At 39.3% G+C, this 25,970-nt stretch overlaps 1 protein-coding gene across 4 annotated transcripts in view; it reads left to right on the top strand.

Annotated features, from left to right (window-relative positions):
• CLTC (clathrin heavy chain) overlaps positions 1-25,970 on the top strand; it is a 104,108-nt gene that overhangs the window by 62,388 nt on the left and 15,750 nt on the right. For 2 of the 4 annotated variants that reach the window (XM_040336942.1, XM_040336943.1), the window contains 17 exons: positions 1,482-1,607; positions 2,947-3,089; positions 3,884-4,118; positions 5,646-5,768; positions 5,885-6,030; positions 6,297-6,480; positions 6,580-6,772; positions 7,802-7,959; positions 8,458-8,622; positions 9,672-9,779; positions 9,898-10,065; positions 10,383-10,532; positions 11,814-11,945; positions 12,325-12,435; positions 12,538-12,708; positions 14,035-14,256; positions 20,410-20,430. In XM_040336942.1, the coding sequence (XP_040192876.1) occupies positions 1,482-1,607; positions 2,947-3,089; positions 3,884-4,118; positions 5,646-5,768; positions 5,885-6,030; positions 6,297-6,480; positions 6,580-6,772; positions 7,802-7,959; positions 8,458-8,622; positions 9,672-9,779; positions 9,898-10,065; positions 10,383-10,532; positions 11,814-11,945; positions 12,325-12,435; positions 12,538-12,708; positions 14,035-14,256; positions 20,410-20,430 (2,556 nt within the window). The remainder of the gene's footprint in view (positions 1-1,481; positions 1,608-2,946; positions 3,090-3,883; positions 4,119-5,645; positions 5,769-5,884; positions 6,031-6,296; positions 6,481-6,579; positions 6,773-7,801; positions 7,960-8,457; positions 8,623-9,671; positions 9,780-9,897; positions 10,066-10,382; positions 10,533-11,813; positions 11,946-12,324; positions 12,436-12,537; positions 12,709-14,034; positions 14,257-20,409; positions 20,431-25,970) is intronic. The other 2 variants (XM_040336944.1, XM_040336945.1) reach the window with 1 other exon arrangement.

Raw genomic sequence — 25,970 nt, 5'->3', positions numbered from 1 at the left:
ATAGAGGAAAGCGGAGAAAAGACAGGGCGGTCCCTGCACAGTGTGCGGGGACTGCCCTGTCATCCGCCGGCTCAGCGGGGATCAACGAAGCGATCCCCGCTGAGCAAACGGAGGTTCACGGGGCGGATCATTACTGATTCGCCCCGTGTGAAAGGGGCCTAAGACCAGCAAAGTAAACCATAGCACATTTTATTTTTTATTTTCTCAATGGATTTATTTTGTCCAACATGCTTAATATTTAATGTTTCTGTATTGTGAAACTTTTTTTCATCCTGTTATGAAATTAAAATGTTTAAACCCTCTTGGCAAAACTTTTCTTATGTTAATTAACAACTTTCTTGAGCGGTTTAGCATATTCTATCCCCCCCCCCCCCCCAAATATTTTAATTGCTGCATTAGTATTTGGGGAGCTGTAGTGACCTTGTCCTATAGTACATGTTCTATATTGGGTGATTTTTAATGATTGTGTACAGTAGTTTTCTGTAGAATAGCTTAATTCCCTGCTTTGAAAATTCTGTACACATGAAAATATACAGTATATAGTGAAATGTCATTCCAGTCCCTTAAGAACATGATTTTGAACATACTTTCCAACTGTACATATAATGTGCCTTGTAGCCTTTCCTAACTGTCAGGGTCTATCTTTTGCTACTTGGTTTGTAGTGGATTTTCAGTTCAGAGTTCTTTTTCAACTCAGTTTTTCTATCTTTTCTTTAAAACATTGAGTGTGAGAATCCCGGTAATTGGGCTGGGCTTAGCCAGTCCTCGCACATCATATTCTTAAGTTCAAGGTGGGGAAGACGGAGAGCACTGACTTCAATGTTTGTTTCCATATGAAACCATAGTCATTGGTGTTGTATCATGAATTTCGTTACCTGTTAGAGGGGGGAAAAAAGTCTTTGATTTCCTAAGAATTCTTAGTAGTAGTAGTAGAAGCCCGTGTAGAAACATTTTTATGTTTTTAAACCATTTCCTGATGGAAGTTATTTTTTGTGCTTTTCCTTTTGTCTGTGGAATGAGCAGGACATGTACAAGGTAAATTTTAATGCAGGCTTTTTATACCTGTATTTTTGGTGTAATTTGTGTATGTAGGATTGTCATGTGGAAAATTAAGCTCTTCCAGGTTTCCTATTTTTTTTTTTTTTTTCGTTTTAAGAAATTGGAAGCTATGCTACTATTGCAGCATCTTTGTAGCATGTTGCAGCATACACTATGACAGTTAGAACTGAGCCCATTTTAATCATAAATCTGACACAGTACAGTTTTAATACAGCGTGCATGGGCATTAGAAACGTTATACTTTAACTTTGTTTTGCAGAAATCTTCAACAGTATGAGTGTTTTGAGTAAAAGTCCTTAGTTGCATAGATTTTGTTAAACCAGGGTACCACAAAATGTATGTTGTGCTAGGATAGTATTAGGCAGTGCATGGAGGTTTATCTTTGTTTCTCATGTTTAACTTGTCTGAATGCATTGTTGCAGGAAGCCAAACTTACAGACCAGCTGCCACTCATAATTGTCTGTGACCGCTTTGACTTTGTCCATGATCTGGTGCTGTATCTATACAGAAACAATCTGCAGAAGTACATCGAGATCTATGTACAGAAGGTAAGAGTTTTATTTCGTTTTCATAAAATGGTTGTTTGACAGTCTCAATCTTGTTTTTCAGTCTCTTATTAAAAATTTGCTGGTATTTTACAACTAAAGTTTGTAAGGACTACTGCTGTAGCCAGATGGACCTTGTGATTATTTCCGGTCGCCATGTGAATCGCACAAGAATTGCTCAGCATTCCTGTGCAATTCACCGGCAATTTAGCCCGTTGCTATTCAATTTTGAATCGCAAATCGCACCAGAGTGCAGGCACCTGTTTTGGAGCCGCAACGCAATCTGTTTGCATCACTGTTTTTGTACCATGTGATCCAATGCAGGCAAACCACACTGTTTGTGATGCTTTTGGGGTGTCAACTTTCGTATTGACACCCACAGCAGTTGGCAATCGGCGAATGCGGTGCGTTAAACATGCAGGGGTTGCTGGGTTTACTGCACTGCATATGTGTGAACCTAGGCTTAAATTTTTTTTTTCTAATATACTGTATATGTTATCAAATATGACCAGAATGTTTCACGGAATTTATGTACAGTACTGGCCATGAAATGTTGGCACACAAAGTAGCTTAGCAGCTTTATGTTCAATGGGTTTCCAAGGTCAGTCTGAATCATACATGTATAAGCCATGCATCTCCAACCTGGTGATAGCTTTCAAGCTGCTTAGGGACACATTGGGAGAAGAAAAAAAATAAGATACAAGCTAAGCTTCTCATGCACCTTGTTTCACCAGCCACAGTATTGTGCAAGTCATCACCATTTTTTTGTTTTTCTTCTCTATATTCATTTTATTGCTTTTGGTAGGTTCATTGACAGAAGAGCACTATCTGCTTCCTAGCCGAAGGTTGAAAACCACCTCGGCTTCCTGAACTATTTGACTTTTTTATCATAAGGTACCCATACATAAAAGATGACATTTTTTTGATCCTACCATTTACAGCTAGATAAGGAGTAAATAACTGTAGATATTACCTGGACCTGCCCAGCAAGTTTCTGTCAAAGGGAGCCTCACTCAAACAAGTTAAAGTTGCTTCGATCTTTGCTGATCCCCCTGACATGCAGGCAATATCTAGCCCGTACCACTTGTCACTTTGCATCTCAAATGAGATGCCATTCTTGGTAGGGCCTTCTTGTTCATGGTCACACCAGTTGATCTTGCACTGAGAGCAGTTGTCTCGTGCATGCATTTTTGACCATTTGTCCAGATCTGTCAATATTACATGATTGCAGATCACCAATTCAAACTTTCAATGCACTTCAAAAGTTAATTAGCACATAAAGCTTTCAATGGTTTATCTTTGATTAACAATATACTGACAACTGTCTGTGTGTCTTTTAAAGGTTAATCCAAGTCGGTTGCCAGTGGTCATTGGTGGTTTGCTAGATGTGGATTGCTCTGAAGATGTGATAAAGAACCTTATCCTGGTGGTAAGAGGCCAGTTTTCCACGGATGAACTTGTAGCTGAAGTTGAAAAACGAAACCGGTAAGTGCTGGGAATGTGCCAGATTTCTGACATGCACCAGTGCAAAGATTCCCTACAAAAAAGGCTTTCTACTTTAAACATTTTTTGCAGTACTTTATTGTGGTGTTATTATGCAGTTCAATACTGCTGGAAAGATTTGAAATGTTTAAATCCACGATCACTATATTACAGCAGATGACATTTATGTCAATACCTGTACAACTGCTGACTTGCTTTCTGAAATGATCAATGAAAAGCTGCTGACATCTACCATAAAGCTAAAAAGTCCTGGTAATTGATAAACTTACTTTTTTTTTTTTTAAACGGAAAAGGGTTTACCTTCTTAAAGCTGAACTCCTGGGGGAAAAAACTTTACTATTACAATTAGCCTCTTACCCCACTGCAAGGGGGTTACTTGCTCCCTTATAAGTAATGACCCCCAGGTAAAATGAGCAGATAATCCTTGCAGTGTGGAGTAGGGTGACCCCCTGCTGGGGTAAGGTTTTTGGGGAGGGGGGGGGGGGGGGTTTGTCCCTCCTAGTTCAGCTTTAACTGTAAAGTTTGAGATTTATTTTAGTCCCTTCTATTATTTTTAATAGTGCACACATTTAATTTCAAGCAGATTAGCTGCTAATGTTTGAACCTGAATGGATTTTTGGTTTATAGAGGGAGCTTAAATTTATTTTGTGCATGCTATAGTCTATGATTTAATACACATCGACACAGAATATGGATCCAAACCTGTAATCTTGCTTTGAACATTTTCTTGTCTATTCAGATCTGATATTCTTGTTTAATGTCTTTGTCCTTTTTAGGTTAAAGCTGCTTCTACCATGGTTGGAATCCAGAATCCATGAAGGCTGTGAGGAGCCAGCCACTCACAATGCTTTGGCAAAGATTTACATAGACAGCAACAACAATCCAGAACGTTTCCTCCGTGAAAACCCATTTTACGACAGCCGCGTTGTTGGAAAGTATTGTGAAAAGAGAGACCCCCATCTGGCATGTGTGTCATATGAGCGAGGACAGTGTGATCTGGAACTAATCAATGTATGTCATTCTCTGAATTAAATTATTATTATTATTATTTTTTTATTTATTAAGCTTAGTGCAACTAATCACTGCAGTATGCATTTAAACAAACAAAAATATATATATATATTTATTTTTTTCTTCTTGAGCTAGATCATATTTCTGCATTTGTTTGTTGTAAATGTTTTTGTGAGATAGTGGTTTTAAACCCTTACATCCCAGGTCGACAACTCATGGACTGCGATCTACCAGTTGATTGCGGCTAGATGACTGGTGGATCGCCTGGGCTTGCCGACCTGCGGGCACATGCCATGAATGAAGTTCATCGGGAAGTATAGGAACTACATCCAGGCAGGTGTCGCAGAGGGAGCAGAACCGCAGCAGCAGTTCCGCGGAGGCATCGGCTGCCTGCATAAGCCAATGCCTCTAGAGTTCTTGCAGTAATGTCAGGCGGAGTGATACCAACAGCACTCCACCTCTTATTCCTGGTAGCCACGGGATTCACAGCATGAAGCAGCACTACTGCATGCAAGGTCAGTGTTACTGGGCTTAAGGATACTGGACACCATAGCATTTTTTTATGGGCACAATAGCATATAGATTCTATTGTGCCCATATAGAGGCACAAAAGCCTAGGGATCTGATTGTGCCTATATAGATTTAAAATATCAGCTACGTGGGTGCTACTGTTGAGCAACTATATAACTTAAAGATGTCCATATAGCTCCGGTTGTGCATCGATATGTGCACAACAATACCTATAACAGTGCTTTAGCTGCGCTTTAGCAATAGACTATATATTCTGCAGCTTGGGTGCACTTTTCCTTAAAGCACACCAAAACTCCTGGATGCCTTGCCTAGGTTATCTCGCTAACGGGACCTCTTGAAGGTTGCCTACCTCTGCCTTGCATATACCCAGTGAAGTGACTGGCCTCAGGCACAGAAATGAAACCAATCATACTACATAGGTTGCAGCTGTTAATTTGCATTCTTATTTTCTATATTTCCCATCAAAGTGTTGAATATTTATAGCTAGTCAGAGTTCAGAGAAAAGGGGGCAGAGAGCTGAAGTTATACTCCTGCAGAGCTTTGAGAGCTGATTGGAGGGAAAGGGATACAACCCGCCCCTTCACACAGGATCCGATCTGAGGCTATCACTCATAATTTTTCTCTTTGTGCCAGGAAAACTTGCCTGAAGTGATTCATGCTGATATTAGGGGAATGAAACAGCAGATTGAGATGACACTTAAGTGTAGATTTACTAAACTGGTGCACTCAGAATCTGATGCAGCTGTACAATCTGATCACCTTCTAAAATAAGCTTGTTTAAGCTTTGGCAATAAAACCTGGAAGCTGATTGGTTTCTATGCAGAGCTGCAAACAAGTACACATTTTTAGAGGGCTATGATTTGCTCATATTTTGTGGTCTGAGGTTTACAGCCAATTTAAATACCTGTAACTGGATAATTTTACCGCTGAAGAAAATGTGTTTAAGAACCTGCAGTTACTTTGAACTAAAGAGTCTGCCTGTCGGTCTTTCCTTAGGTGTGCAATGAAAATTCTTTGTTCAAAAGCCTTTCAAGGTATCTGGTGCGCCGTAAAGATCCAGAATTGTGGGCTAGTGTGTTATTAGAAAGCAACCCATACAGAAGGCCTCTGATTGACCAGGTATGTTATACTGCTTTTGGGCAGACACTGTATTCTGAGTCTACACACAGATTTGTATTGTTTTTTTATTTTTTTATTTTTTATTTAAAGATCATTTTCTTTCCTTTTTTTTTCAGGTTGTACAGACAGCTTTGCCAGAAACCCAAGACCCAGAGGAAGTGTCTGTCACAGTGAAAGCCTTCATGACGGCGGACTTGCCAAATGAGCTCATTGAGCTGTTGGAGAAGATTGTTTTGGACAACTCTGTCTTCAGTGAACACAGGTAATAAATATACTTCACCTACCAGATGTGATTGCCATGAACAAAATTACAATTCAGGGTCCTGCTTTTCTAATTTGTTAAGAAATGTTAATGCCATTACCACAAACGCAGTGCCCTTTTTTTTTTTTTTACCTGTTGGGCTTCAAGCACCATCAATTTACTGACCGAATTCCATTAATTGAATTTGTATTCACACAATAATGTATAAGACTAGACATTTCACAGAACTCTGGTTCTGATGCACTGTAACCTGGCTTTATTTACAGGAATCTCCAAAACTTGTTGATCCTGACTGCTATCAAAGCTGATCGTACTAGAGTCATGGAATACATAAACCGTCTGGATAATTATGATGCCCCTGATATTGCAAACATTGCCATTAGTAATGAGCTATTTGAGGAAGCCTTTGCCATTTTCAGGAAATTTGATGTGAACACATCTGCTGTACAGGTACGACATGTGCTACCAATTTTTTTTTTTTTTTTTTTTTTTTAGCCTATTTGCTTTGAGTTTAAAAGTTCATTTTTGTTGTTGTCTTCTATCTCTTAGGTCTTGATTGAACATATTGGCAACCTGGACCGTGCTTATGAATTTGCTGAACGTTGTAATGAACCAGCTGTTTGGAGTCAGCTGGCAAAGGCACAGTTGCAGAAAGGAATGGTTAAAGAAGCAATTGACTCCTATATTAAAGCAGACGATCCTTCCTCTTATATGGAAGTGGTACAGGCTGCTAATGCTAGTGGTAAATATTTTTTTTTTCTGCCTTTCATTTTTTGCATACCCCTATATTCATTGTCTCATCAGTTTCATCATGGAAGCTTACAGCCTTATTAAAGCCCAGCATTTCAGTCAAGAATCAATGTTCTCTGTGTCTTGCTGATGAGATTCAGCCTTTTTGTCCTGAAGCTCATTGTCACGAAGAGAGAAAGTGATGGGAAATTTGAAACATTTTAAAATATGCCACTGTAATAGGATTAGGCGGGAAATTTTCAGGGGGCACACTTGTTTTGAGGAGAGCTGTCTAGGAAGGAAGATATTTCCTGTTGTAAAGGTAGTTCTATTTTTCTAACCTCACATTTTAGTTTGCTTGGTGACTAAATCCAGTTGACAAATGTACAGGTGTAAGTGCGTTTTTATTTTAAAGAATACATTTTAGAACATGTTACATGCTACAACCGTATTTGGTGAGTAACAAATAATACGCTCCAGCACCTCCCCTAATCCCCCACCACAACAGACAGACCTAATTCTCAATGAACTGTGAGGGTGCTGGTGAGCGCCCTGATATTTCACTGACACTTCCAGCTTTCTAACAGGCAGGAAAGCTGGAAGACAGGTCTACAGAAGCCTGACATTGCACCTGTGATCCACTGACCGTGAGCTTTGTAGTCTCCAGGAGGAGAAAATTGCACATTTACTACAATTTTTTTTTTTTTTTTTTGTACCCTAAAAGTGAACTTTAGACTTTAATTGTCAATACCAGGTTATTTCTGTACTAGTGGGCTTTATCCAATTGAAGATAAGTAGATGCTAGGGTTCAGGACTGCGTAAAAAAGTCAGTTTAATTTTACCTGGAATGGCTCTTTATGACCATGCTGTATGTCGGCTGTCCTATCCGTAGTCCTTTTTCATAATTGCCACCATTCACGGAATGGAGCCTTTGTGCTAGATTGGGAATATACATGTGCCCATGTGCTTTGCTGTGTCTAGGTTTTCTATATGACAGATATGCATGTTTTGAAGAATTTTCTTACATTTTTATGCTACACAGGAAATTGGGAAGAGCTTGTTAAATATCTGCAGATGGCTCGGAAGAAAGCCAGGGAATCCTATGTGGAAACAGAGCTCATCTTTGCTCTGGCTAAAACCAACCGGCTCACCGAACTTGAGGAATTTATTAATGGACCAAACAATGCCCACATCCAGCAGGTTTGTAATATACAAAATTATATAGAAATTTGCTGTCCCAGAGACATTCATAACTTAAAGGAGAATTTAAAACCTCCATTCATTTACAGCCAGGGAAGTCGCCATCTTGGCCTCTGATCTACAGTTGCCATTGTTGCTGACTTGACAGTTTAGTTGAGAGTGCGAACAGCTGTGATAGTTATTCATGGCATGCCTTAAATGTACCTGTTTTGAGAAATGGTTAAATTGATGGATATAGTATGCTTAGCCCAATTTTGGTTTGGAGGACATCATGGCAGTCTGGAAATGTATTCTTGCCTAATGTACTTTTGTCTCCTGTCAACTTGGTCTACTTATGTGCCATTTTCTCATCAAGGATAGAAAGGAATTTTGTGATTTTTTATTCCTATGAAGCTGTTGATTTAAAGCTCGATTGGGTGCCATACTTAATGTATTATGCACTGGTCTTCATTTTTAATATTCACAATTTGTTTTAACATTATTATTTGTTTTAATTAGGTTGGTGATCGCTGCTATGATGAAAAAATGTACGATGCTGCTAAACTTCTCTACAACAATGTATCAAATTTTGGCCGGTTGGCATCCACCCTTGTTCACCTAGGAGAGTATCAGGCTGCTGTGGATGGTGCTAGAAAAGCAAACAGTACTCGCACTTGGAAAGAGGTGATTATAGAAAATCTGCACATATGTCTGTCAATATTAATAAAATTGCTCAAAACTTAGAATTCAAATATATATAGTTTTGGCTACTGATCACAATTATTATACAGTAAATAATTAGGACTGCACATGCTGAGGTATATCGCAGTTCACAGCATTCACTGTGAAGCTCTGCATCCAAAGTTAAATCTGTTAATTAGTGTGTCAAGCTTCATTATTTTGTTCATCCAATTGATATATACCTTGATATATACCTGCAGCCATTGGTCACTGCATTGACCAATTACTTTTTTTTTTTTATATATATGACTGTAGCCCTCTTGTATGGTCATATCTCAAGTTTTTCATTAAATACCAGTCAACGGGTTTAAGGGAATTTCCAGCAGCCCGCAAAAAACATTGTTTTTTGTTGGAAATTTTTTATTCCCTTTTTCTTTAAAGGATAAGTTCGTTCACCTTTAAGTATAAATGCACATGTTTTTGCAGAAAAAAATGTGCATTTTTTTTTTTTTGAAGGAGACTGGAAAGGATTGCTCCCGCAATCGGTGGATCAGGGGTACAGTTTCAGACTTCTGCAGACCAGCCCATACCTCCATACGAGCTGACTTTTTAAAAGCGGCAGGACTTGTGAGTGATCTACGAAAGTGCTCATTAGCATCTTCGCAGTCCATTCAGAACTGCAACCTGGCAGCCTCAGTGACTGAAGTTGGTTGTAGTCTATTAATACCCCGGAAACTGAGAATGAATGGCACAGCTGTGTAGGCAGAGGGAGAGGATCCCCCACCCCACCCACTGTCGCATTCAGTTGGGGAATAGGGGGAAGAGGCTGCCGGAGCTGGAACATGTAACCTGTTCCGAAAAGGTAAACTTTCCCTTTAAAGCTGCACCTCTGTGTCTTTAGAAACCACGACACGCTCATGTACCCTAAAAATTACAACTGGCTAAATGGCTCCCAAATTAAAAGTTGATTTGTCCACCCTTAATCTTTTTTAAGGGAACCTGTATGAATTGTCAAATTCTTACCAGTTTCTTTTTTTATTTAATTTTTTCAGGTTTGTTTTGCTTGTGTGGATGGTAAAGAGTTCCGTCTTGCCCAGATGTGTGGTCTTCACATTGTGGTACATGCTGATGAACTGGAGGAGTTAATAAATTACTATCAGGTAAGCAGACAGGTTTTTTTTACAAACCTGCAGCAAACTTATGGATTGTGTTTTATATAAGATTCAGGTCATAAAATGCCATATTAACTGTTTTATTTTTTAAATCTTTCTTATACAGGACCGTGGTTATTTCGAAGAGTTGATCACCATGCTTGAAGCGGCCCTAGGCCTGGAACGTGCACACATGGGAATGTTTACAGAGCTTGCCATTTTGTATTCAAAGTTCAAACCACAGAAAATGAGGGAGCACTTGGAGCTGTTCTGGTCTAGGGTGAACATTCCCAAGGTAATACAAATCTCCTTGTGTACACCCTTTAGCCCTTATTTACACCAATGCGTTTTAAAGTTAAAAATTGCATGATGAGTTGCACGCTATTTTCGGCAATGGAACTGTCCAAATTGTTGCGACTCAACTTGCAGCGACTTTGAAAAGCACATCAAAATCGCACTGATCAGCAGCTTTAAAATCTCACTGAGGTAGCATGATTTCAAAGCTGCACTGGTGTGACCTAGGGCTTAATGGTGTAACTTTTTTTTTTTTACAAGGAATGGCATCTGGTCTGTGTATGATTTTTGTAAACGGTGCATTCACTCTTTTTACAGGTGTTGAGGGCAGCAGAGCAAGCTCACTTGTGGTCCGAATTGGTATTTTTATATGATAAGTATGAAGAGTATGATAACGCAATTATTACAATGATGAGCCATCCTACAGATGCATGGAAAGAAGGGCAGTTTAAAGACATCATAACTAAGGTAATAATTCTGTTTTATGTGCATGTTTTCCATTCATCTAGTCAATGTAGAATATCCTGTCCTGTGTTTTTTTTTTTTTTTTTTTTTTTTAATTTCTATATTGTTTTTAGCACCTGTGACTCATATATTACTTAAGAGGCAGCCATGTTGGGCACACTTGTTTGAGCCAATTAACTTTCTAGCAAGTCTTTTAGAGAGTGGGCGGAATTTCGAATACCCAAAGGAAAGCACAAGAAAAATGAAAACTCCATACAAGATAGTGTTCAGGTCGGGGATTTGAATCCAAGATCCTAGTACTGCAAGGCAGAAGTACTAACTAAGCTACTCTGCAGATAGACTTATTTCAGCTGTCTGTCATATTTGACACAGCGTAATTTTGTTTTTCTCAGCTTTAATATCATAGCAACACTTCAGAGTTCTCTCTTTAGGCTGTTTGTCTCTAAAAGTCTGTTCAGGGCCCTATAGATTTTGGAGAAAATAAAGATGACTCAGTTCTCCTATTCAACTACAGTATGTGCATTAACTAAGCTTTACCTTTTTAATCTCTGTTAAAACAGGCTAGTTAAATTTTAAAATTATGTGTTAATTCGAAAAAAAGCTGACCGCAACAAACGATTATTGCTCATTTCAAATTAACAGAAGTGAGGGAGTTACAAAGAGTCAGAAAAACAGAATAGGAAATGATTTAATGAAAAATATATATATATTTTTTTTGGGAGAATAAGGCCATTATTTTGTGTCATTTAAAGCGGAGCCCCACCCAAAAATGGAACTTCTGTTTTAAGTGATGTTGACCCCCTTGACATGCCACATTTGGCATGTCATTTTTTTGAGGGGAGGAGCGGGTACCCAGTTTTTACAGGCACCTAGCTCCCACTCCCTCCCTGGCGCCCGGAAGGAAGATGCCCCCCTCCCTGCAGTCTTTTGGAACATGTCACAGGTCCCAGAAGATTACCCGGCAAATCGCAGGCGCCCACAGTAATGATGTCACGGAGAGGAGAGGGGCTTTGTGTGCCCGCATCGCTGGGCCGTGGGACAGGTGAGTGTCTGATTATTAAAAGTCGTCTGCTACACTTTTTGTAGCTGCTGACTTTTAAATGGGTGGAACTCCGCTTTAAACATTAGCCTGGTAAATATGTGAAAAGGTGACTAGCACGCCATCTTCTGGCTCAGAGATGAACTGAAAATGCAAGCTTTAAAAATGTTTGGTCTGAACATTGCAAATAATAAAATCAAAAAACGGTTCTTGGCTTTAAATGTTGTACTTGTTTCTCTTTGTAGGTGGCCAACGTGGAGCTGTATTACAGAGCGATACAGTTCTACTTAGAATTCAAACCATTACTTCTCAATGACCTCTTGATGGTGCTGTCCCCCAGACTGGACCACACCCGTGCAGTCAACTACTTCTCCAAGGTAAATCACAATGGACTCCTTGTTGGATGTGATGCGACATAGTTGAAATAAGGCAGTCTCAGACGCAATTAAAATGATTAATAATTTTGATTGCATTGCAGAGTGATTTGTTTGCAGCACAAAACATCTGCGTTATAGTACAGCAGCAATATGTATTGGTTTATTTGTTTGCACCATGCTTGTAATTTAAGTTTCATAAGCGTGTAATGGCCACTGCTAGAAAATTCCCTTTGTTTCAGGCACTAAAATTCTCATGTCCAAAAACAAACAAATTATGAGAGGATTAGAGTAAAAGTATCTGCTCTGGTATGCAATGCATTTAAGGGCTTTTTATGTATATAACATTTCTTAAAAATGCTGTTTTCTTTTCTTTTCAAAGGTAAAACAACTCCCTCTAGTGAAACCATACCTTCGTTCAGTGCAGAACCATAACAACAAATCCGTGAATGAGTCTCTGAACAACCTTTTTATTACAGAAGAGGACTACCAGGTAACAAGTGCTCCCTCCCCAACTATTTGTCTTTGGAACAGTTTATAGAGCAGGAAATTGTGCTTTTCTATTTGATTTTAAGTAACGTGTTTTCTTTTCAAGGCACTCCGTACATCTATAGATGCATATGACAACTTTGACAATATTTCTCTTGCTCAACGCTTGGAAAAACATGAACTGATTGAATTTAGAAGGATTGCAGCATACCTCTTTAAGGGCAACAATCGCTGGAAACAGAGTGTGGAGCTGTGCAAAAAAGACAGACTGTATAAGGTGTGTTTACAAAGTCATGATCACCCGTGTGTTTTTCATACTCTGTTTTATTCGAGTGGGGAAATAGTGGTGGGACTTCAAGGTGGGAAAATGCATTGAATGGGCTTTACTGCCTAACAAAGTAATGACAAACATTTTTTGTCATTGCATCCTGTTCTTATTCTGGCTACACATGTTAAAATTTGATTTGTACACGTTGTGGCGATTAAATAATTAAACAGAAATGAACTCATGTGTTTGCATAAATACAAACCTATAATTTGGATGACATTTTTTTAAATAAAAAAAAAAATCAGACAATTTGGGAATATTTTTTGTTCTAGCAAGATTATAAAGTTGCTAATACAGTATTTTCCTTTTAAAATGTTTTGTTTGATCAGTAGATTGTGTTTTGTATTTAAAGTGTTAATAAAGCCACAACAGTAACATCAGTCTGTATATGCAGTAAAGTTGGCTTGTTACAATCGATGTGGAACCTAAGGAGTTAATCCCCTCCATATTGTGTAAAAAGACTGTTTGATCCGGTCTTCTCTGATCCTCCCCTTTTACTGTCCCCAATCCATCTGCTGATGGTGCAGAGCCTTTGGACTCACTCTGCACCTGCTCAGTTTGGTGTGTATTGCTAGAGGTTGTGTGTTTTATTTTTTGGAGGGTGTATGTGATCAGCACAGGGCCAATTGGCACTGTCCACACAGGGCCAGGGGTCATGCAGCCTAATAGGACAGTAAGATGAGACTGAAAACTACTCCTACAAGCTTTAACCATTTCTCTGGACACTGATAGAAGTCACAAGACTGCTAATATCCTGCTGACAAGAAGTTATTTAGCAGTTTATATTTACGAAAATAATTGCATTTCTTTGTTCTGTGTACTGTGGGAGACCAGATATAATGAATGCAGGCTCCTGGGTTTAGTAACACTTTAATATAGGCTTTGCCGATTTGTGTGCGTGCCCGGCTTAAGCAATAATGTTTAGAAGGTGAAAATGGCTAACTGTTTTAGGGGGATTTTTTCTTTAAATCTGTATGGGACAGTAAAAACTGTTAGGGACTTTTCAATGAAGAAGTTCTACTATCTCTTGGTAAAGAGAGGGACTATTTTACTTGAATCAGTTTGGATCATGGTTGTCTGTTGTGGAAGATCATTTCTTGGTAACAGTTGTAGTAACGAGGAAACTGTGTTTATATATATATATATATATATATATATATATATATATATATATATATATATATATATATATATATATATATATATATAGTGTATGGCAGTGAAAAGTGTAGGTTGATTAAAAAGGCTGTAACTTTGACCATTTTATTTTTCTAGGATGCTATGCAGTATGCCTCTGAATCCAAAGACACAGAACTGGCAGAGGAGCTTCTGCAGTGGTTTTTGGTTGAAGGAAAGAAAGAGTGCTTTGGCGCTTGTCTTTTTACCTGTTATGACCTGCTGCGACCAGATGTTGTCATGGAAACAGCATGGAGGCACAACATTATGGACTTTGCCATGCCCTACTTCATTCAAGTCATGAGGGAGTACTTATCCAAGGTAGGTACTAACGCTAACCAGTAAGAGCTGCTGAATTATAGGAGTGAAGAAATCTTCAAATATTGTCACAAATGGGTTTGCCTTAAGACATTTTTTTACAAATATAAAAAAAATTAAGTTTAGTGGATAGCAGAAAATTTATTTTTAATGAGCTTGGGGAGCAATAAAAGCAAAGAGACAACTTTTCAAGGATATATCATTATCTTGGCAGTTTATAGGACACCAGAAACATGTTCATCTAAATTAGATAATTGAAATGCAAATTATTAATGGATCAGATAACTATCAAATTTGAATGATATAAACAAAGGATATAATAGGATTAAATTCATTTGAAAACAGTTGAAAAAAGGCCCATAGAAGGCTGTTTGTATATGGGGGGAAACAACTGAATAACGTTCACTTTTAAATATGATTGGCACATTTATCCCCATGCTTTTCTTTCAAATAAGTATTAATGCGGAGGTTAACCCTAAATTTCAAGTTTGGCTGAATTAAAACAATACCCATCGATAATACCTAAACCGTTTTTTTTTTTTTTCTTCTTTTAATCGCCGTTTTTACCTTGTTTATCTAGCATTTTCTCTCCCGTCAATCAGTGTTTCCCCGCGGGAGTGGGCGTGTATTCGATTTTCACCGGACCAGCGCTAAGTCTCCTGGGAGTGAGTGAGGAGAATCCCAGGAGACGCGCTTTGCTGTAATCCTGCGATATCTCGCGGGTCACGTGACTCCGGCCGGCCGCTGTGATGGCAACAGTGCAGTGTTGACGGCGGCGCTCAGGGTCAACACTGCACATGCACGGGATAGAGCGGTGAATGCTGGGACGTCGGCATTCACCATATCCCGGAAGGACAAGCTGCTGGGCTTCACAGTGCCCACAGTAAAGATGGAAACGTCCATCTCGGGATTTTAAAACATATCCTTTTCAGGAGAAATGAAATGCTGCGGGCTGAAAAACTGGGAGACACGAGTGCTTATTTGAACCAGGTAAGAGCGGCAGATGGATTAAAAAAAAAAAAAAAACGAAAACCCGCAGAACCCCCGCTTTAAGTTGTGCACTAGTAAAGATAACAAAGCTCTGCTTTTGAGGCAACGTGTGTTTGTATTTATTTACATTAGGAAATTGGTTGTGTTCACACCTAAATTCTTGTGTGTTGACGTGTATTTTACATTCAAGTCAACCTCGTACCTGCTATAAAATTGCCCTAACATGCTTCATGTGTTCCTGGGTATATTTTTTAAAAGGTTTCACATCTTCCCCAGTTAGGGCGCTTTCACACTGGTGTGGGTGGGTGCAGTGCAGTGTACCCATGGGTTTCTTGTGAGTTGCCAGAGAGTGGTGTGTCTTCTGAAAGTGCACCAAAATTCTGCCTGCAGGAATTTTGGTGCGCTTTTAGAAAATGCAATAGAAGTTAATGGGAAACCCACATCCAAACAAAAGCACCCTTAAGCAGCTTCTGACGGTTACAATAAGTAAGAACTTGGGATTGTCGTTGATGGAGTTGCTGGACCATTTGATGTGTATCTTGGATGAAAAGGGCCGGCATATTGGGCATGACACTTTTATTCTATGTGACTAGACTAGAACTAGAGATGTGAAAATAAGTGTGCCATGTTCACTTTCAGCAAAAATATACAGTATAAAGTGTTTTTCTATTAACTGCCACCTTTTAACCAGCCCACTAAGGGACAATACAGGCTAACTACTATCTCTAAAAATGGCTAATAGTACCAAGGACATTGAGGAACAATACAAGCACCACTAATGTTAGAAAATGCTAAACATATGAAAAAAATATATATACATGGTTGGTTTGTTTAAACGTGTAGGAATGTATACACAGTTTTCAGTATTGCCACATTTTTTACTTGATGTTAATTGTTTTTTTTGCATAGAATTTTGCCTTGGAGGAAAAAAAAAGTCAACCGCTGCAAATACTGGTAGCTGCTGGCTAAAAAAAAAAAAAAAATCCGCTAACCTTTTATTGTAAAAGTAGTTACACTGTTGTAGCTTCTGATTTTTAAAAAAGATGCACCCACTAGTCCAGGGATCCAGAACTGTCCATACCTTCCTCACTGGTCTTAGGGTCTCTGGTGCAGACATCTTGAATGTGAGAAGCTGGCTGTGACTTTGTTGCTTCATCGCTGGTTTTCCACAGTGCATGTGTGAGTAGTGTTGCGCTTTGAATGGACCCGTAGCCTCCTGTAACCTGTGATGTGTCCCAGGAGGTTGAGGAACAGTAACATTTTCCCTAAAGTTCCACTTTTTTTTTTTTTTATTCCCTTTATTTTTGGTTCCACTTTTTAATGTATTAAGAAAATTTCAGGCTCTTACTACTAGTTTAGTACAGTGATTGCAGTGGGTTTCACCCAGAGACAGGTGCCCGAAACCCAGCAAGTTAAACTGTCAAGCATGTCTCCTTTAGCTGAACTTTTGGCCAAAAAAGAAGATCTGTCTCCTCCATCCTGGAGTTATGCACACATTCTCCAGTGACATTGGAAACCTTTCTAATCTCCATCAGTTCTGACTATTGCTGCCCAACACACATGGACAAACTAGAAAAAAAATCTACATACCACCAATCTCCTGTTTTGTTGGTATCACATAAAACACTGATGCCAAACTAATTATAAAGTACTATACTTTAAAATGTGTAATGATTGTAAAAGACTGACGTTTGTAAAATCTTTGACAGGTGGCCATAGCTCACCATGAGGCATTTATTACATGTTGTAGCAGAAGAGTACCATAGGAACATAAAGTGTTTTCTATACTTGTGTTATGACTTACAGATGGTCCTACTACATCAGTGGTTCTCAACCTGGGGGTTGGGACCCCCTCGGGGGTCAAATGATGATTTTCCAGGGGTCACCAAATGCTGGGCTGTTCCTGAAGCCTGCACCTTTCTCCCATCCTTTTAGTGGCCACCCAGCAGGGCTGTCCCTGGAGCCCGCAGCCACCCATTCAGTTCACAACATGGCGGGGGGGGGGGGCAGAGACTAGAGGTCAGCTGACTGGTGAGGAATATGAAGTGGGAGGGCTTGGCGGAGACCCTATCTCCTGATTTCGGTAGAGGTGTCACTGCTACAAAACACCACAAAGTCGGAGACACAGTGAGTAACACTACCTGTGATTATAGTTGCCATTAAAAGTCCCCACTACTGTTCTCAGATCAGCAGATGACCTTCATCAAGAGCACCTAAGTTGGCTGATCAGAACTCCCCCCAGCATTGTCACTCATCCCATTCCCCCCCACACCAAGGAGCAAGGAGAAGAATACGTGGAAGAGGAAGTAACAAAGAAACAGGGAGAGAAAGAACAAGACAGCTAGAGTAAGGGATGGGGGGAAAAAAACTAGAAATTAGGATAGAGAGATAAAAGGGAAAGAAAGGCGAACAAAGAGTGGTACATCCTAAAATGTACCATAAGGGGCTTTAATACTTTACGAGTGGAAGGGACTCGGGGAGCGCTAAATGTCCATGGTTTAGGGGCGCAAATTACTTGACTTGCCTTGGGTGCTGACAACCCACGCTACGAAAATAATTTTACTTAGGGGTCCCCACAACTTGGGAAATGGGGTCATGGGGTTGTGAACCACTATACTACATGCTTTTATGTATAAAAAGATGGGATGAGCCCTTTCAATAAAACCTTTTTTTTTTTTTTTTTAAACGAATCTCATGATTTTTACCTGCACTGCCATCTGCTGGTGAAATTTGATTATGTTCAACAATTATATTTATAATAATTATCCTATGTAAACTGCAGGAATACGTTAAAAAAAAAAAGGACTTTATGTTAAAACTTTCAATATAGAATATTGGCAACATCTGCTTTATTAAGCTTACTTTTTTCAATGTACTGGATTGTTAAAACCAGTAAAATAATGAAAAATATAAAATACTTGGCAATGTTTTTTTCCAAGTACCTTTCATTTGACTTTCTAGTAGAGCAGTACAAGGGCCCTTTTATACAGGTTTCATCAGTTCAGTCACATTGTTTTGTAAGAAAAAAAATGCGTGTTCAGGCTACATCAGTTCCGTCTTCAGTTAAGTTTAAACATCAGTTCAGTTTTACATATTTTTATTTTATATAGTTGTTGCAGAAACCCATTATGGGTATCAAAAGGATAAACAAAAAAAGAAAAAAAAAATATTGGCTAAAAGCAGACCTAAATTAAATGGATGGCATCAGGTTAGCTCTGTCTAACAGAAAAGGATGCAGCCCTGTGCTATTAAATAAACAAAAAAAAAAAACATACCTGAACGTACAGGAATGTTGGATGTAAATGGATGAGCATCTGTTTAAATCCACCTGGCCATAGATCTACATTGTGGTTCAGTCTGGATCCATTTGACAGACTGAATGCCTGTGTCAAAGGGTCCTATCACAATTACCCCCCCCCCAAAAAAAAACAGATCAACTTAAAGTGGCAGTTAAAGCAAAATGCGTTTGCATTCTATGCATTAAGGTAATATGTCCATGCCAGCTTCCTCCAGCCCTACCTGGCACCTTTAAATACTTACCTGGGCTTGATCTCGATCAGCACTGTGCCCATCTGCAGCAGAGTTGCTCTTCCATTGTCATTGGATCCTACTGCTGTCAAACATGAGATTGGGGGGCAGGGCCGAGCTGCACTTTGTGTCTCTCAATAGAGATGCACACAGCTCGCATGGGAGCTAGCCCGCAGGTGTGCCACCATAGCAAGTGACTTGCTTTGGAGGCACACCTGAAATAGGAGCAGCCTGGAGAGTCGGCGGGGTACCCCAGAAGAGGAAGGTTCAGGGCTGATCTGTGCAGTATTATGCCACAGAGCAGCTAATTATACCATGTTTTATAATAATAATAATAATAATAGAAAAAATACCTTTTACAATCTAAAGTGGAACTTTACTCTCTCTCAATCAACACTATTTTTAATCCTTATGCTGCTAGCATTAGTAAATGCATAGCAAAGTATATTTACTTGTGTTAAACTTTTTTTGTTTTTTTCAGTTACTTCATGTTTTCCAAGCCTAGGCAAATGTCATTTACATCCCAGGCCTGAGGTAAGGGCAGATGTATTCCAGTAAGTAAATGCTACATGAATCATTTGCCCTTACTTAAGATGGCCTCGGACAGAAATTCTAGGGGGGTGTTTTTCAAAATGATTTCTCAGCAAAATAAGCATGGAGACATTTATGGATAGATGGGGGAGTTTACTTTGAATATTAAACATTAATTAAATGGCATATATTAGTTTGTAGCCAGAAAAGAGACAATCGCATTGATAGGTGTAAAAACATTCTGGAGCCAGTAGCCTGCTGTACATAGTAAAACTTATAAAATTTAGTAGTATATACACTAATCTGCGTGTGAACATAAAAGCAGTCAGGATAGGCATATGGGAAAAACCATTGCCAACGTGTGTGTGTGTGTGTGTGTGTGTGTGTGTGTATATATTTGCATGCTACAGGATTATCGTTCATGTCATTGCTTCATTTCATGATTCATTAACATGGAAGAAGCTTTGTGCATATTAGATGGTGTTACGTCTACAATGACCCTGCTTGTTTAGGTCAGCTGCTCGCTTAGCAGTGAAGTACACACGTCAGCTTTGGCAGCTCCCATATTTCTATCCTGAGAGGTTCCTTTTAGATAATAAATGCAAAAACGTATTTGGTGCTTTGTGATAACTGATGTATGGTATATTCTTTCCTCTACAAGCAGATGTCGCGTTATATTCTACAAGCTAGTGCAGCCAGTGTTTAAGGTGCAAGACCCAAAAATTAAGACTATAATCTGCTTTACAAGCTACAGAATATTTCCATTACAGATTGTGTTTGTTGCATATGGTGTCTGCAGACACATCACACATTTTCTTGTGTATTTCATATTCTCTGTACTAACGTATAAAGAGGAACACTGTCATTCTCAATGTGCAGTGTGGTGACCAAGGCACAATCGCATACTTTCAGTTCCTTTTTTTTTTTTTTTTTGTGGTCATGTAATTTTAATTTTAATTTTTTTTTCCCTTTCCTTTTTTTTTTTTTTTTTTTTTTTTCTTTCTAACAGCCGCATTTTGTTTTCTTTGCTTATTCTTCCTTTTTTTTTTTTTTATGCTGAATGTGAAATTTGATTTTCTAAGCTGCACCCTCTGAATTCCTTTGCAGGTTGATGCAATAAAGGAAAAGGTGAAAGTTGATTCTTGTATTCCATCTTTAAACCTGGAAGACTAAGTCTAAAGAATCTGCATGCGTTTCCCATTTCCCCTTCCTTAATTATTACTACTGCTTCTATTTTCCTTCTTTCCTGACCTGCATTTACTTAAAGCCTCTGCTGGCATTTAACTAAATGAACTAAATTAGTTAGCAGTAGGTCTCTTAGTGTGTTACTACTAATTGGCTAATCTATACTCAGGAAAGGCATAAGGCATTGGCTCACAGTTACTAATGTAAAGCTGGCCAGTCATTTTAGACAACTGAAGGACTTTAAATGCATAAAATATCTAACTGTGTTGTCACTTTCAGCTTGTGAAGACTGCACAGAAAATCCTTTCCTGGTCTGTAGGGCCATGTATTGCAGATTTTTGCCTGCTGCTGTTTGTGTTGAAATGAACGCATGTGTTTTGGTCACTCCCTACTACTTGAGCGTGAGGATCTGCTTGCTGAAATTACATGATCAATCCCAGAGTTGTAGTAAAAGGAAAAATAAAAAAAAACACAATCCCATGACATGACCAGGAAATTAATTTTCTAGGGCATTCTGGAAATTATGTACAGAAAGCTCCAGAGGTCTAGAAGAATGCCATATTTTTAAATATCTTACCAGTTTAAAATGATAGTTGTATCATAAAAATTTGAAAATCTTATTGCAATTTAAAGTGGAAAAGATGGGATTTTATCAAGATTTCCATCTAAGACCAAGTTAACATTTATGTTTTGGGTGGATGTGTTGGAGGTAAAATTTGTGTTCAGTTGGGTTATGCTAATCTTGGGATTTGCCGAGATGCTAGTGCAACAGTCCTTTCCCCTTTTTCTCTTGCTTTTCCACTGTTTCCATTGTGTTCTTTTGAACTCTGAATTCATATTCATGAGTGAAAAATATTGAGCAAACACATTCAGATAATATTTCGCCTAACATGCCCATGGCTAAATCTGTGGACAGTACATCCCAAGTGTTTAGAAGTTTAGTTTCCCACGGCTTTGATTTTCTATGTTTTAATTCTATTGTTTGGAATTGCATTAAATCATACATATCCTTCAGAAATGCCAATTTTGCCACTAACATTGAACTGTGATCCAGTTTCTGATGATGTTTTAATATTTGCTGACAGTAGGCAAAAGTAGTCACAGAAGTGATTTTTTCCTGCTGTTATTGAGAAGTCAAGGGTCAAATTGCTCAAAATATTATGTTCACTGTTTGAGTTCTTGAAGTCTCAGGTTAAAGCAAACTTATTGTGAAAATACAACGCTCTTTCCCTATCCTGACCATCAGCCCCCCCCCCCCCTTGTTATATGATACAAAATAATGCTCCTTCCGGTTTACAAGGTGACCATTTAAGTGATAAGAATTTGGGCATGAGGTCTCCACTAAAGGTAAGGATCGCAGTCTAGGTACAGATCAGTTAAGACGCTTCCGCCTGGTGTCACTCTCAGGCCACTTATTTTGACCTTATCTGATCAAATGCCATAACCTAGGACTTTTTGTGTTATGTTGGCACAGGGATAGGGTTCAAAGAAGTGGTTGTGTTTTCATTATAGGTAAGCTTTAAGGAGATTCCAGTCAAATTCAAGTACAGCAAGAGTCCAGTATTTGGATACTACTCTCCTATACCCCTAATGCCTGTTCAGGAAACTACAAATAATAATGTATCCTAAAATTCATTGGCTAGATTAATTGCCAGATACTGTGGGCAGCAGACAAGACTCAAAAGTACCAAGCAAAAGATCCCAATACTTTTAGCCAGTGAAATGTAATCCTTGTGCTTTTTATAAGCTCACAATTAAATATGTGGTAAGCTGTTGGCCTATTCCTTTTTACCTTTTTTTTTTTACCTTTTTTTGGAGTGCACAGCTTCACTACTTGGTTCCATATTTGGTTCATTTGTGATTGAACAGAGTTTGCTGAAATTTTCCTAGTAGAGAAACCTACTACCTTACAAATATGTACTGTTCTGAAAAGGGATTAATATTAAGATAGTAGGATAATTGGTTATAGACATCAGGAAAATGTCCTTCTGTGTCTGGTCCTCCAAATTTGAGGGTGTGTTTGTGTGAAACAATATAGGCAATTTAACTGTTTGTATTGCCCCGATGAGCATGTCTGGCAGCTTTTGTAAATGCATCACCATGTTTTTGCAATTTGGAACAAGCATTGCTGTAGGCTTTTGACAACAGAAATGTGTATGGCAAACTCCATGGACAGAATCCACTTCTTGCTTTAGTTTTGTTGCCTTTTTTATTCTCATGTTCACATAACACAAACGGCATCAAATGCATGTTTTTCATTAGGCGTTCTCTTAGATCTGCAGCTTACCGCAGCTTCTGTGGAAAAGCCTTTTACCGTGTGTCCCTACTAACCTATTGGTAATCTGTTTACATGGGTAACACTGAATTATTCCACTTTTCTCAGGAAAATAAGGAAATGATAACATTTAAATAGACATATACTTTTTCTCTTTAGGAGTATTCTTGCTCCTTTCACGTTCGAAGTATTTTTCCCCTTTGTCAAACCAGCACGCCACTGCTCAACACCTTCAATTTGTGGAGAAAGTTGATACCTGGCTGTGGTTAGAGCAATAGCTGTAACAGTCATGTTATGTGGACAACTTAAAAAGTAAACAAAAGGTAGCTTTTTAACCAGCACAATAGTCCATTGGTGAGGATGGATAAAAGTTTGGACAGTTAGCACTTTGAGGTTGAAAGGGGAGATGCCAATTAACAACTTGAATGTTTAGGATTGCATTTCTCTCTCGTCCATTGAGGTACATGTGAAGCTTTATCGCCTTGAGGTGGATTGGACACTCAAACGAAAAAATGTACACCAGCCCAGGATAGCTCTGGTTAACCTTTTGCTAGATTATATATATATAGATATATATATATTTTTTTATTATTCTCTGCATCTTTTGCTTCTATTCTCTGCATCTTTTGCTTCATCTATGACTATTTTTTACACTGCTGCTTGAGCTTGGCTCTTTGATTGCAGACATTCTTAGCCTGTCCTATGGAGTGCCACACCTGGACATTGTTGAGCTTAACATTGTGGCGGTAGCCTGGAAGTGACTTTCAGGTACATGGTTTCACGTAGAACTTTCCAGACTCCTCCATTTTGGTAAAATGTTAGCTGTGGAGCTCTTTTTCCGAATCAAGAGATGCTGGCCTCACCTCAACATTTGTGCTCTCCATGAAGACTTTGTGTGTGAGCATTTTAGGCCAATCGGCAGGCTCATCAAGTACACGGGTCTCTAGCTGTCTTTAAAATACTCCATTTACCACCAGTTTTTACTGCTTAGGTGGGTAACCATGTGTGAATGATCACTGACTTCATCTGCTGGGTAGAGTGTGTGCGCATGCTCTTTACTGGCATGCAGCATTGAGGAAGCATCTTCCCATTGTTGCTCCTGCTTTGCAAAGAGCCACACAGGGATGTTCCTGCTGTCCTTCTACAGTAGGTGCAACTGGTCTCCGTAGCCTGGGATCCTGTTGTCCACTTCTTCAGGTTCTACACAGTCTTACTTTGCTCCATCAGGTGTGGTCGGTTCCTTTTTGTCCTTTCAGCTGAGGTTTGTAACTACAGTCATGCAAGACTTTGTGGCCAAAATCACTTATGCAGGCCATAAACTGAGCAAATTTCTTTCCTGCAACCACTGGTTGCAGGAAAGAAATTTGCTTGTTTCTCCTAGCAATATGAACAAGTGCTGATGCAGGAATCCCTCTTGCTGAACCATTGTCTTCTCTAGGCGGGGAAGCTGTCCGCGCCTGAAGAAAGTGTTTATTGCTAGTGGCTAGAACAGCTGCTTCCAATAATCGCATGTAAAATTCGGCAGGCTGGTTGTACCCAAAATGATCGATTTTGGGTACAATATTTTGGAAATACCCTGACAAGATGTTTTCTTCCCCCAAGCGCTTATTTGTCTTGTATTTGTTGTAGTCGGTCCCACTGTTGATCTGGCAGCGTCCTACTTTAACAAAGTGACCAGCGTACAAATAGAGGATGCGTCTATCTTTAAGCATCTAACCAATAAATGGTTGGAGGTCCTCTCTGGAGCGGAGGTCTCGCGACACGCCCTGCTTTGCTCCCCATCTTGTCATTGACTTAACTTTGCCAAACCTAGGCCATTTGGTCAAAGTGTCTTAAAAGGGAACCCACGTCTAATTGTCTGATACACATTTCCAGATCCCCCAAGCTTGTCTCATAGTCCAACAGCAAGGTGTGGGGCTCAAAGATCTGCCATATTCTTAGAATAAACTTATTTGTCATGAAGGTACACCTCCACTTTTCAGAGTAAGGCAATATTTGTTAACCTTTCCAGACACTTGGACTGCTTTGAGCTCAGACACCCAGTGCAGTATCTTGCCCTCTTCTTGGTTTCTCACCTCCAACCTTTCTGTGTTGCACAGATGAGCAAAAAAGGTGTTCCAGGAACTGTATTGCTGGTGGGGTCATTGGATACTGACCACCTTGCTTCCAACTCGAAAACAAACTGAACATGTTTGTCTCCAAGTACACATGTTCTATAGCGGAAGCAGGAGATGGCTTCTGGGTTTAGTATATCTTTTAAGCTTCTTGCGTGCTTTGCGAGATCTAGGGTGAAGGGCATCCAGGCGATTCTCATTGCTCCGGACTACCCCTGGCCGATATGCTATGCCATCTTAGCAAGTGAGTGTCTCTGTGGGACAGTTCCTCTTTCCTGCAGCTAGGTCTGGATCAGCTTCAGCTGCAAGTACTCTCAAGGGTCATGTTTCTACCTTTTTTGTTTTGTTTCAGAGACCATAGCCCTCTCATTCTTTCATCAAGACCTTAGTCTCTTGTAACTTTCCATGATCGTTCCCTTGTAACTGTGGAGTAGGAATCTGTTTCTGTCCACACTTTAGAAACTGCTGTTTGAATGCCTCGGGCTCCACTACCTACTATTACCTACAAGGTGGTATTACTTGTTTCAATCATCACTGTAAGGCGCGTCTGAACCTAATCCTTTAAGGAAATTTCTTTTTTTTTTTTTCATAGGGACAAGGTGGTGGTGAGGGCTGTGACTTCCTTCTTGCCTAATGTATTTTCCCCTTTCACCTAAACCAGGACAGTGTTTCGACTCCAGGTTCATTTAAGATATTTCCTTCTATTGTCTGGCTATAATTTGGGTTGTAAAAGTCTATCTTACAGTTACTGCTTCTTTCAGGAAGGCTTATTTTCTTTTTGTCAACCCAGATGGACCCTGGAAGAGTATTCCAGCTGCTTCTTCACCACTTTATCCCACCGTTTCTTGGCAGTGCACACCGAGTGCTTTTTAGATTTGTGAGGCTTCCTTCTGGTCATCAGTTTATACATTCTCTAAGTTTTAACTGTTTTATGTCAGCTTCCGGAGGCTCTTTAGACTGCTTTTGGACATCCCAAAGGTGAAAGACTTTCTGTGCCCTCAATGGATGAGAAGGAAAATAGATTTTGCAGAGCTCATATTGAGAGGGAGAGGGCACTGAGCACAGTGTGAGCATCCCAGAGCAGCCGCTATGGG

Source organism: Rana temporaria, chromosome 2 (assembly GCF_905171775.1).
Source record: "Rana temporaria chromosome 2, aRanTem1.1, whole genome shotgun sequence".
Lineage (NCBI taxonomy): Eukaryota > Metazoa > Chordata > Amphibia > Anura > Ranidae > Rana > Rana temporaria.
This window is presented reverse-complemented; position numbering and strand designations above follow the sequence as displayed.